The sequence below is a fragment of the Quercus robur genome, chromosome 2 (assembly GCF_932294415.1).
Source record: "Quercus robur chromosome 2, dhQueRobu3.1, whole genome shotgun sequence".
NCBI classification, from domain to species: Eukaryota; Viridiplantae; Streptophyta; class Magnoliopsida; order Fagales; family Fagaceae; genus Quercus; species Quercus robur.
This window is the reverse complement of record NC_065535.1, coordinates 89,709,783-89,721,834: the sequence shown is the minus strand read 5'-3', so window position 1 is coordinate 89,721,834 and position 12,052 is coordinate 89,709,783. Positions and strand designations below refer to the sequence as shown.

At 32.4% G+C, this 12,052-nt stretch overlaps 2 protein-coding genes across 3 annotated transcripts; one reads left to right on the top strand and one right to left on the bottom strand.

Annotated features, from left to right (window-relative positions):
• The first annotated feature begins 3,387 nt into the window (after window positions 1-3,387).
• On the top strand, window positions 3,388-4,111 carry LOC126715722 (uncharacterized). The gene has a single exon (XM_050416484.1). The coding sequence runs from the start codon at window positions 3,696-3,698 to the stop codon at window positions 3,915-3,917; it is 222 nt and encodes a 73-aa protein (XP_050272441.1). The 5' UTR covers window positions 3,388-3,695; the 3' UTR covers window positions 3,918-4,111.
• A 578-nt stretch (window positions 4,112-4,689) lies between these two features.
• LOC126715721 (VAN3-binding protein) lies at window positions 4,690-8,343 on the bottom strand. Of its 2 annotated transcripts, none has more exons than XM_050416483.1 (8): window positions 7,696-8,343; window positions 7,422-7,493; window positions 7,262-7,330; window positions 6,342-6,705; window positions 5,693-5,860; window positions 5,498-5,547; window positions 5,102-5,150; window positions 4,690-5,006 (listed from the first exon to the last, which is right to left on the bottom strand). In XM_050416483.1, exons 1-8 carry the CDS (start codon window positions 7,879-7,881, stop codon window positions 4,789-4,791), a joined length of 1,176 nt encoding a protein of 391 aa, XP_050272440.1. In that variant the 5' UTR covers window positions 7,882-8,343; the 3' UTR covers window positions 4,690-4,788. The 2 variants fall into 2 exon arrangements, with proteins under 2 accessions (XP_050272440.1, XP_050272439.1); XM_050416482.1 differs by having other exon boundaries at window positions 7,422-7,496; window positions 7,696-8,338.
• Between the last annotated feature and the right edge of the window lie 3,709 nt (window positions 8,344-12,052).

The window sequence follows — 12,052 nt, the reverse complement described above, 5'->3', positions numbered from 1 at the left end:
GGACGCCTAGATTGCAAAGCATGTCGAGATCGGCCAAGAATGTTGCAAAGTATACTGAGAACGGTTAAGGACGTTGCCAAACATGCCTTAGGTACCCACAGGTAGTATAAGGTCTTCTGCATTAGAGCAAGGAGAGTTGGCTGAATAATATTGAGCTAGTTATATTAGTTCCTTGCACAGAATTAATTCAACCCAACGATATAACAAATCTTCACCTTGTCTTGTATTGGTATATATATATATATATATATTTTTTTTTTACAAAATAAAAGCTCTACTCTAGATAATCTAAGTATATATGTGTATGAAATGATTATCACACCTAGGATGCACGATAATCTCATATTAGTTAAGCCTCGGAACTCTTTCATTGTCTTCATCAAAGCCAATAAGTGAAATCATTAATTGCAAATAATCAACTTGTTCAAAGGAATTGACTTAGTTATCATATCTCTTGGATTATCCATTGTCTCCTGTAGCATCCTTTCTGACTATTATAATGGTGTCTTGAGATAGTCTCCCATATAGAGTGATATTTTACATCATTGTGTTTGATTCTCTCATGATTTATATGATTTCTAGTAAAATATATGGTGCTCTAGACATCACAAAACACAACAGTATGATCTTGCTTCAAACCCAGATCTCCAACCAAATTCTTTAATCAAACAATTTCATTCATTGCCTCTATCGTTGCTACAACGAACTTTGCCTCTATAATGGACAAAGATTGGTTGTAACGTCGCCTTTCGATTGATGGCACAACAAGGTAAGATGAAGACAACCTATAGAGATATCCTTTTCCTCTACACCATTCTACCAACTGCAATGGCATAAGAACAAAACATACATGTGCTCCTTTTCCATCTCAAATTGTGGTGACAAAGCCGCCGGAAGATTTAAATGTGCCGCTAATGGAGTATTCATTGGCTTAGATCACTACATGCTAGAGCATTCAAGTACTTTCTTCTCAATGTAATTCTTCTGTGATATGAACAACTTGCTAGCTTGTCGATCCCAACGAGCCGTTTCCCAAAGAATTTTTTTCATAAATTTTGCAACCCGATTTTGTTGTGGTGTTCTTCTATGTGCCCGTTGCAAGAGTTTTTTTTTTTTTTTTTTTTCATCTGATAGTGTTGCCGGCAAAACATCCTCCCCCTTCAGTGCTTTCAACAATCCTTGTTGTACTAAGAAAGCACACATCTTAATATGCCACAAATTGAAATCAATTTTCCCATTAATATTTTCTATCTAAAATTTTGTTGCCAATGAAACATTTATCGTCATTTTGAAAAATCCAAGTAACAGATAACTAGACAACCAAATAGATCTTGCGGTTATTGTAACAATCAAATGCTTCAATAATGAACCCAAAGCAAAACTAAAACATCCGGTCCCCTCAAATCTAAACAAAGAACCCACGGCTCTGATACCAACTTATTGCCATGGCAAAATTTTTGATACTTATTAATTTGTTATGTATGTTATCCAAATATAGTGGATTTAGTATTTACATGAAATAGATATAGAAATAAGAAGAAACAATCACATAGGAAATAAAAAAGATATATGTGGTTTGGCTTTGGAATTACATCCATGCATGACATCAAGGAAAATTTTTTACTAAGAAAATAGAGAGATTACAAAACATGACACAAGAGTACTCTAACAAACCCTAAGCCCAAATACACTTAACGAACCCCCTCTCACAATAGCACAGGACAAGAGAACCTTATCTTCTCTAAGCAATTATTGCCTCATGAACTCTCTTCAAAGCCTAATTGAATAATACACACATGATGTAAGACATGATGTGTGGGTGTGTGTATTAGGATCAAGTTAAATATGATATAACTTTTTTTTTTTTTAGAATAAAATATGATATAACTTTAAGTAATGTTATATCATTCCATAATATTTCATTGAAATAACAATTTGAAAACCACATCGTTGAATTACATGTTCTTTATATTCTTAACATATATGCTAAATTTTTTGTGAATTGAATATTATTTATTATTCGATCTAGAAACTCATTATTTATGCATAATTTTAAACAACAAATTTAAACATTAAATTTAAATATGTGATAGATGACAATGTTATTAATTTTTTATTATTTTGAAAATTTGTAAATATATATATATATATATATATAATCCAACAATGAAATTGTTAAAATTTGCATTTAATAAAAAAATATTAATTCATATAACCTTACTTAAATTTGGATATATATATATATATATATATATATAAAAAGAAGTCGGCCAAGGGTGGTATATAAAGTTTCCACATAAGACCAAGGGGGTCGGCTGAATAATAATTTGCACGTTTTGTGTGCTTGTCTTGCATAAATGAATACTTTTGAAACCAAAAGACTTTGTGAGTTTGGATACATATGAAAAAACTAAATTATTATACTATTTAACTTATTTTTGCTACTATTTGTACGCCCCACTACAGCTTTTGGTATTATTCATGAGTCTTACTATACTATTTTAGTTAATTTTTACCTTTATTTACAGTAATAAAAAATTTTCAGTTTTAGCAAAATAATCAATTCCTAAACAGACGCTTAGTTGGGTAATATTAGTAAGGAATTAATTAAAGTGACTGATATAATAATATATAAACATAAAATAATATTTTATATATTTAACTTGAATTTCATACTTATAATTTTATTCATAAACACGTTATTATATTTTTGTTTAATTTGTTTAATAGTCCGGTCTAAAATTAGAGTCCAACTTGACTCATTTACTAAATAAACAAACTTTTTTTCCAAATTGAATCCAAATTATTCATAAACAATTCAATTCATTTTTAATTTTGATAAAAGGAAAATGTTAATGAGCACCATAAAATATCTGATAAAGATAATTTATTATGAAATCCACGGAATAAATAATTGGGTCATGCTAACGAGTGCCCTTAAGGCACTCATTAATAATCCATTTTAGGAAAGTTTTGATACCACTTTTATGAAAAATGGAAAAAACTGTCAAAATATTAATTACTTAATTTTTATTTCTCATAAAAACTTTCTTTATATGGATTATTAACCAGTGTCCTAAAGACACTCGTTAACATTTCTCTATATAATTAATATAAAATAATAAAATAAGTGAAAGGAGTACTAAAGTGACAAATGAAACTACCGACTACTTTTTTGCGTGGAGAAGGGGGGCATGGGGAGAGTTGGTGGGGAAATTTTGCAATCACTACCGACTACTTTTTTTATTTGGATAAGTCCCATCTTGTTTGCCTAATTACCATCAAACTTTGAAACTGCCAAAATGGTTTAGAAACAAAAAAGGACAAAAAGTTACGTGTTCCCCTAAGCTCTTTAAAGCAGGGCCTAGTAGTACGTACTGTACAAACATTTTCATGCTCCTTCCTTTGTCATTGTCGTTCTCTAAATTTTTTAATTACATAGGAGTAGTATTTTTCTGAGGGTAACAGTGCAGTGTTAAATCATGTGAAGATAGCAACCATCTCCTAGTGACACCACAGAAAAAGATATTAATAACCGCTGATCTATCTTTTCCATATTTTTTTGTGATCGCAAAGTTGTAACATTGTCTGTAGTGGGAGAAACTCATCTATAAAATCTCTATTGTGGCATTCAAGAATCTTCAATTCATGGTAAGAGTTTTGCTTGTTGCATACTAGGTAAAAGAAAATTCCAAATGGTAAAGATGCCTCGTTCAGTATCTAGGAAGAAGTTGAAGCTTGCTAGAATTTTGGCACAAAGAAAAAGAAATCTTGGATCTTTGCGCAGTATTATTCCAGGGTGCGAGGAGGAGAATGATGTTGACACTTTGTTCTTGAAGACTATGGAGCATATAAAAAAACTAGAACTGCAAGTTCGTATCCTTAGAAGCCTATCAAATTTTTATGGGGCAAGCTAGATTGTGTTTCATGGCACTGAATAAGTTTATTCAATATGCTTTTAAGTTTAAGCCTGTGTGATGCGAGTCATCAGTCATGTAAGTCTATGTTTCACGTACTATATATGTATCTTTTGTTTGGTGTTGGATAAACAAAGCATGTTGTGACCTGGTTTAACATAATGATTAAAACTGTTACACAATCATGTTTTCAACCCACGATTTCGGTTTAAAATACGGGCGTGTAATAATGCGTGTAACAAATGCTAGCTTTAATTTTTTTTTTTTTTTTTGAGGAACAATACTAGCTTTAATTTAAGTATTCTTCATTGACTCAATCAAATAATGCCTAGGCTTTCTAGTAATGGTACTGAATTTGTCGCAGTTAAGTTTGTCCTTAGTTGTATAATACGTGCAATTTCTTTTGTAGAGCATATTAAATAATCTATAACGAAGCCAACTTCTCTTTAGCTTTTGTTTCTCATAGAAAAGTAGCTGTATCCCTGAAAGCTAACAACTTTTAACTTATGGGGCTCCAAACCTCTTGATTATTTGTTGAGGTATCCTTCCATCAACAAATGAAGGCTTATTTTTTGCCATCCATTTTTGTTACGAGCATGAATCGTTTTCCACCTTCAAGATGTAGGTGTTTTCTTGTGTTGTAAATCTCCTCTTCAAATGATGACCTATAATATATGTTTTAAGTAACAATTTTTCTTTCTGAGAGATGTTTTTAAGCGACAAAATTAAATATTATCCTAGCTAGTAAGGTGGAAAAAAAAAACCAAATATATATATGAAATAAACAAGAGTTTTTGTGTTATAATTTATAATAATTACACAAATATCGAAGTACACAAGGTACCACAAGAGAAATGTAGAGTAACGTTAATCAGGTTTTGTAATATTGAAGCTCATATTTAGTGAATGAAGTAGAGAGCATGAGCATATGATTGATGGTGGTGGCCCATGTCTTGTAACGCTGATAATCATCCGCCATGTCTAGCTTGAATGTCCCCCTACTTGTTGTCAAAACGATGAGATAACATGTATTGCTGTCTTCGGTTTCTGAATCTTTATACAGCTCAGCGTGCAGGTCCAGCACGATACCTATAAACAATTCCATATAATGCAATCTATATAGCTAATAATCTTTGAAATTAACTAAGTACCATGAAATATAGGAAAGTAAAAGAATGACTTACTTTCCTTCTTACTTCTCAACAGATTGAGCTTCCTTATCTTAAGCATAACCTGAAAAGTTGAAATAAGAATTAAAAGTTGTTTTTTAAAATAAGATGTGAGGTTTTTTATTTTTATTTTTTATTTTCCTGTTTTTTAATATTTTGTTTTACAAATCTTGAGGGTGGTTAGTGTAGTTCTTTTTAAAAAAAATAAAATTATATTGGGTTGTATGGTAGATTTATGTGACTAACTTTATACTTAGTTAGGTCCCTATTAATTAAAAGCAGTTAAAACTTTAAAACTAATTTAATTATGGATCCATAGGTAAACTAGTTGTAAAGTTTGCACTACTTTCAATGGGCACTTTCTGTGTTTTGAGTTATAAACTCAATTAGCTAAAAAATTATGAGTCAAACCTTGGCCTCGTTGTTCAGTGTGACTGACACTGTTCTCACAGTGTAATTCCCTGTTCACATATAATTTAAATGGAAAAAGTAAATTTGAGAAGTAACAAAAATAACATGGAGGTTGAAAAAAGAAAGTACTTGGTACATTATGAATCATGTTAATTTGCTGTTATTTGCAAGAATGATGACTTTAGATGTAAGTACCATCTGGTGTTTCGACACTGAGCTCGGTACCCTTTGCCAGGATTGTTCTATGCTTCTCGAAATTGAAGTCCAAATCATTATTGTCCTCAATGGGCAGAATAGGCGCACTCCCATTTAATCTGTTTTTGCATCCTGATCTTGCTTTAAGTGTAGATGCACCTTTTAGTGCTGCAACAAGTTAAACACGGAACCAAAAGTAATCAATCAGAGATAGTTTGCAAATGATTGAAAAAAAAAAGCACTAAATTAAATGTTACACCTTTTAATTTCTTTTCAATTAAGCCCTTTAAAAATTTCTTACCCATACAAAGAATTAAAAATGAAAATAGCATGATTATGAAAATCATATATAGGTGGCTTATATCTAAAGTTAAGCCTAATCATGCATTACTTAAAACAATAAGTCTATGTATACAATTTTTTTCATAAATATTTTTCATAATTGTTGTGCTGATAAGTCATCGATAGTAGATAATAAATTTATCAAAAAAAAAAAAGTAATAAATATTAAAATGTTGTCAATTGTAAGCTTATATCAAAACTAATAACTTGTTAATGATATTAGTTGTTTTGATAAAAGTTGTGTATATAAATGTTGCATAAGAAGCAACTATCAATCCTATAATACTACAGAGAAGGATGGTTTTACATGTTGCAGCTGCAGCTGTAAGTGTTAAGATGTCACTTGCATTTGTACCACTCATGGCTGAGCCTATTACACTGCTCAACTGCTCCCTCTTTGCTCCCATTGCTTCTGCGACTTTTGCGCACTGGGCTGCAACCAAAGCAGCAGCAGAGGCTACAGCAGCCTCCTTGGCGGTGCTTGAGTACTCGTCCTTTTTAGAGTTTTCAGCAGCAATGGCAGCCAGTGCAGCTGCAACGCCTGCCACTGATATTGCCGCATGCACTTCAGCTCTTTGTAGCCTCCCTTCTTCTTTTCGCCTTTGTTTTATTTCTTTCAACCATTTCTTGATTGAGATAATATTCTTGAATGGAGTAATCTTCCATGGCATCTGCGCCAAAAGTTTTCTCTTACTATTATTTATATCTTGGTAGAAAAATTAATACCAAAGAATAAATATATACATAAACTTATGTCAGGGATAATACCAATTTTGCTATATATATATATAAGTTTTATAGACTTATCCTCTCAAAAAAAAAAAAAAAAGTTTTATAGACTTATGTGTTAATGATCATAATAAAGTAACTTAGACATTTATATATTATCTTAAAGTGACATCAATTAATTTTGGATTAAAAAAAAGTGACAGTAATCATGCACATTCATTATCATGTTAATCAAAAAGAAATTCATGACAGAATTGAAAGAGAAAAAAAACCAGATTGATTGTAAAGGGTTTCAGGCAGTATTTTACAGTAAAACTAGTACTAGCTTCAATATTTTTCTAAACGTATAAAAAGAAGGCATTATGAATTAACGATTCTTTTACTTTCCAAAATCACATGCAATTCCAAAAAATTATAACATTAGTAGGGCTGGGATAAGGGAAAAAACTGTATCTTGGTAGCAAAGCTAGTATTATTTCTATATCTAAAAGAACATACCCATTTCTTTTGGAAATAGCTGTGGTAGTTTAATTCCGGGTGCATTGCTTGCTGCATCCATATCCATGACTGGAGAAAGGTAAAAAGAATATCAAAATATTTTCATTTTTGAATGTGTATATGGATGTATAGTATTTGATTAGGATGCAGATGTTGTTACCTCCACATCATTGGATTTCCAAGGTGGTTGAGACTTGAAATCTGTATCATCCATCTTAACACTTTTGTCCATCTTCTGCGCAAGTTATAGATAAAATAAAATCTTGGTTTCACTTTTTCGTGATCCAAGAAGTGAATATAAAACATAGGTTTCATTACCAAAACTTCTTTTTATAATCTTTTTGAATTAATAATCAATACATTAAGTTGTTAAAAATTGTAAATTTAATCATTTAACCATTATTTTAACAATAATTAATAGCAATTCAACTTACCATGAAAGGAACTTTGGTGTTGCTCTCGAACTGCTTATTGATAGAGTTATCAAGGATCATGATTGACGATCGGTCTTCTAGCTCTGGATGAAGCGCTTCTACAGCAAAGTTGCACCATGCACTCGAAAGAAAATCCATACTCTCGGGATGTGCATTTGAAGGAGTAGGATTGAAATTTGAATCCATGGATTAGGAGCGATGATTATCTTAGGGGCAGTGTACTTTAGTGAATGAGAAATTGCAATCCCAAGCTTCAAATATATATATAGATCGCTCTAAGCATGCATGTATAATTGACTAGACATGCTAAATCACCATCTCATCTATATGTTAGAAAGCAAGTGGGTTTTCAACCATAGAGTGCACACCCATATAAATAGTGTTTATAGTATGACTATAGCTAGTTGCTCTACTAACTAAATCATTACCGTTGGTTGGATTGACCCACCTAAGAGATAATTATCAAGTATCAATTTTTCAAAAAGATGTTGGAAAGATGAGGTATTACAGTTGGAAATGGAATTTGATTTGAGAGAAAACCCAAAAGATTCAGTGGGAGAGAACACATGCTAACCACTAAACAAGCATCGACCCTCGTGGGATGAAATCTTAAAAAACAACATAAGAAGGCCCAAACCTTTTGTACCTTTAAATGAAAACCATAGATTCAGGCTAAGAGTGAAGGATTACTTGCTAGAGTTGTCTAGGGCCACCACATTATAGGCATTTCCTAACCATAACAGGCTAGAAAAGGAAGAGTGGCATTATAGCAAAGCATGCACTTGGGCCGACATTGGTGAAAAGATAGTAGACATGTATGATTGATGCGAACATTGATGAAAAGGAGGTAGACATGTATCATTAAGGTTAAGCATTCTTTCATTAGAATAATTACTTTAGTGATTAACTTGTTAAATGATAATCTAAACAAAGATTAGCTTTTTGGTATTAAAATTTAAAACAGGTTCTTAAAGTTAGTTGGGTAGCTTTTCATCTGGTTGTGTCTCTCAGAAATTTCTGTGGGGTTTCCTTAATAATATTTTGTTGGTGAATCTGTGACCTTTGGAGATTTGGTTAAAGTTGTGCTCATTAGGCTCATGTGACAGGCAATTATACTAAGTAGTATTTCTTAATCGTGGGTTGTGATCCTCAGGACCACCCAATGTTGGTCTAGGGTCGATGCATTTGTTTTTTGATTATGGATTTTAAAGGGTAGCCGAGATTTAAAGAGGAAGAGATTAATTAGGTAAAGACTAAAGAGAGGGAATGTTGGACAGCTTTGTGTTTGTGTGTGTGGATATTTGATAGTTATACTGAGAGATGGAGGATTTGAACTTAACATTAGAAAATGCTAGTTGAGCTTTAAGGCTTTTGACGGGTAGTTTAGTGTTGGGTATATATATGTAAATAAAAGTCCAAAATGGAATAATAATGATAAGAATTAGTGATTAATAGAACATAATTAAACCCAAACTCATAGTCTTAAGCTTTAGTTAAATGGTGTCCCTATTTGTTATGTTATATTAATTACTTAATTAAAATCTCCCCAATATGTTTATCTCATCTCATCACATAAAAATGTCATTAATATTTTAAGTTCCACATTTTATTATTTATATTAAAACATCAACATTTTCATGTTTTATTATAATCTTAAAATATTTTCATCTATTATGTTTTTCTTAAAATTTGAATTAATAGATCTTATTGCCATATAAAATTTATATATTGGATTTAAATTAACAAAAAATTAAATAATTTGAAATTATAATAACATGAGACAATAATTTTCTTCATTTACTTGTTGTTGAGGGGGAAATTTTTGATGTTCCCAAATAGAATATGGGGTAGCCAAGCCGAAACTCGACAATGGGCCCTTGAAATAAAGCCCAAAGGCTATCGGTGTGATGTAAGTCTTCCCAAGTAAGAGATAAAGGCTGCACCCTAACAAGAAAAAAACAATAAAGCCCAATAAACACGTTAGTATTGTTAGTTTGTTATATTATTGATCTTTTTACAGTGTCATAGTTCAAATCAGTCCTCTAGTGGTATGGTATTATCTTTAGTGGTATGGGTGAAATTATACTTATAGTCCAGCAGTTAATGATTAAATAAATTTAGGAAAATGTTCACTCCTGAGGGTCCTTGTGTGTCTTGGTTAAGGGAATTTATAATACTTTCAGCCATCATTACATCAATTGTGAGGGAAAAATTCATTATATTCTTCATCATAATAATAAACAATGATTAAAGGCTCCATAGTTACAAATAAAAGAGGAAAAATATGATGGAACGAAGGGAGAGAAAGATCCCCAGCTCAGTGCAGCAAGTATTAATTTAAGATTTTGGTGAGTGTATAATCATAAGGCATGAATGAGGTGAATGTGGGCTATTTTGAGTGAGTGAGATGAGATTAACACTGAGATTGAAGCTTTTTGTGAGTAATGGGTTGTTTGTGTCTAGTTGGAGGACATTTTTGAGTTGTGGTTGTGTAGAGGGGTGGGAAGAATATCTGGGATTAGATGAGTGTAAGCTGAAGATGATGAGTGGTGAGCTTGAGGAAAGCTAAACCACGAGCAAAGTAGTAAACAAACCAAGGGTTTCAGAGGGAGTGGCTGTCCTGGTCAGTTATGGGACATTTATGGAGTAGGAAGGTGTAAGCAATGTCGTGAATGTTGGTGTTATGGTGACTATAAGCTGAGAAAGGTTGTGAGTGAGCTCAAAAGAGCTTGGGGAAGCTTAAAGAAAGCAAATAGAGATTGAATCTCTGCAGAGTGTAGTTAATGACAGAAAATTTTAAAGAGACTTTTTCCTCCAGTAGGCTAAGGTGTGTATGTTTTTATAATAGAGCTTTAGAGAAGCATTGATTGACAAGAATCCAAAAATGCATGACTCATCAAGGGTGACGAAATCAAGGTTTAACTTTCCTGAGTTTTTTTTATCAGAAGTAGGAAAATCCACTTTGAAGGGTTGTCTTGCTTCTTTGGGTAATGATGGGATTTTAGAGCTTTTTGCATTAAGTGCCAAGATTTTTGGGGCTGAGCTTAATTATTGTGTATCAAGAGTGAATCCTAATGCTACAAACTGAGATTTGGTCTCCTGAGAAGTAAGATTCAACACCCCCAAGCCAGGTGTCAAGCTTTAGTCTACTTTAGGGGGTTCCGCTGGAGATCCCTTTATGCCCTCCAAACCACATGTTCCCAAATTTTCCCCTTTAGGATTCATGGGCTTGGTACATGAATCATGTCTTGATCGTTTTTAACATTTATAGCATCAATTTGTTAAGTTTGGATAATTTGGCTTCAACTCCCCTTTCGCTGGAGGTACAGTCTTGAGAAAGATGATGGAGTCCCTTCATCCTTTTGACTTTAGCTGATATGACAGCCTTTGGGCATTGTTAACGTCAGGCAGAGGGTGGCAGAAAATTGATGGGACAACCCTTAGTCCATTCTCAAAGGCTTGGTTCCCTTGTATGAGTATCTAGTTGCTCTTTTTGGTTAGGAATGAACAAGAGCTGGTTGCCCACTTTCAAGCCTCTTGCTGGGGGACCTTTTTGGGCTGGAACTCTTCTCCATTTCAGCACTTTTAGTTGCGCCACATGGCCCTTTCTTTGCTTGAGCTTATTTCCTACTTCATGAGATTCTTAAGCCTACAAAATGGACATCAAAGACATGCTTTGCCATGGGTTTTTTACTCCTCATGGGTTTTAGTTGTTAGTAGAAATAAAATGAATCCATGAGTTTTTATAAAATATTTATGACAGATTTTGGGTATTAATTTTCATGGGCTTTAAATAACAACTTGTATAGTTTCTGTATAGATAATCATAATGGCCATGTAGGATGAATAATTACCATGAGTTTTGGTAATAAATATTATGAATATTGTGATGTAAGATAAATAGTGACCATTAGTTCTTATATAAATTCCATGGGTTTATATTATGGTTGAAGTAAATAGATGTCATACATCCAAAATAAATAATCATAACTTTCCATGGGCTTTTATGTTAGTAATACAAATTCATAATTCTCCATGGGCTTGATATATGTTTGCCATGGGTTTTGGAAAAATGAATAGTATTACATAACATAAATACTTACCATGGGTTTATAATAAGGTATGAAATAAATAAATATTATGGGTTTAATGTAAATCATAACTTTCCACGGATTTTTATATTAGTAACACAAATTCATAATTCTCCATGGGCTTGATGTATGTTTGCCATGGGTTTTAGAAAAATGAATAGTGTCACGTAACATAAATGGTTACCATGGGTTTTATAAGATAAATTTCATAGGCTTGTAATATTATAGTAATAGGTTTAAGAACTTAAAACATTGTTGATCATTGG

Bases quoted from the DNA above. Each gene is read 5' to 3' on its own strand.
- LOC126715721 (XM_050416482.1), bottom strand. From the start codon at position 7,881: ATGGATTCAAATTTCAATCCTACTCCTTCAAATGCACATCCCGAGAGT. The intron at 7,331-7,421 runs GTAACAACATCT...ACCTTTCTCCAG, and splicing joins GGAAATCCAATGATGTGGAG to TCATGGATATGGATGCAGCA. The intron at 5,861-6,341 runs GTAAAACCATCC...AACTTGTTGCAG, and splicing joins TACAGCTGCAGCTGCAACAT to CACTAAAAGGTGCATCTACA.
- LOC126715722 (XM_050416484.1), top strand. From the start codon at position 3,696: ATGGTAAAGATGCCTCGTTCAGTATCTAGGAAGAAGTTGAAGCTTGCT.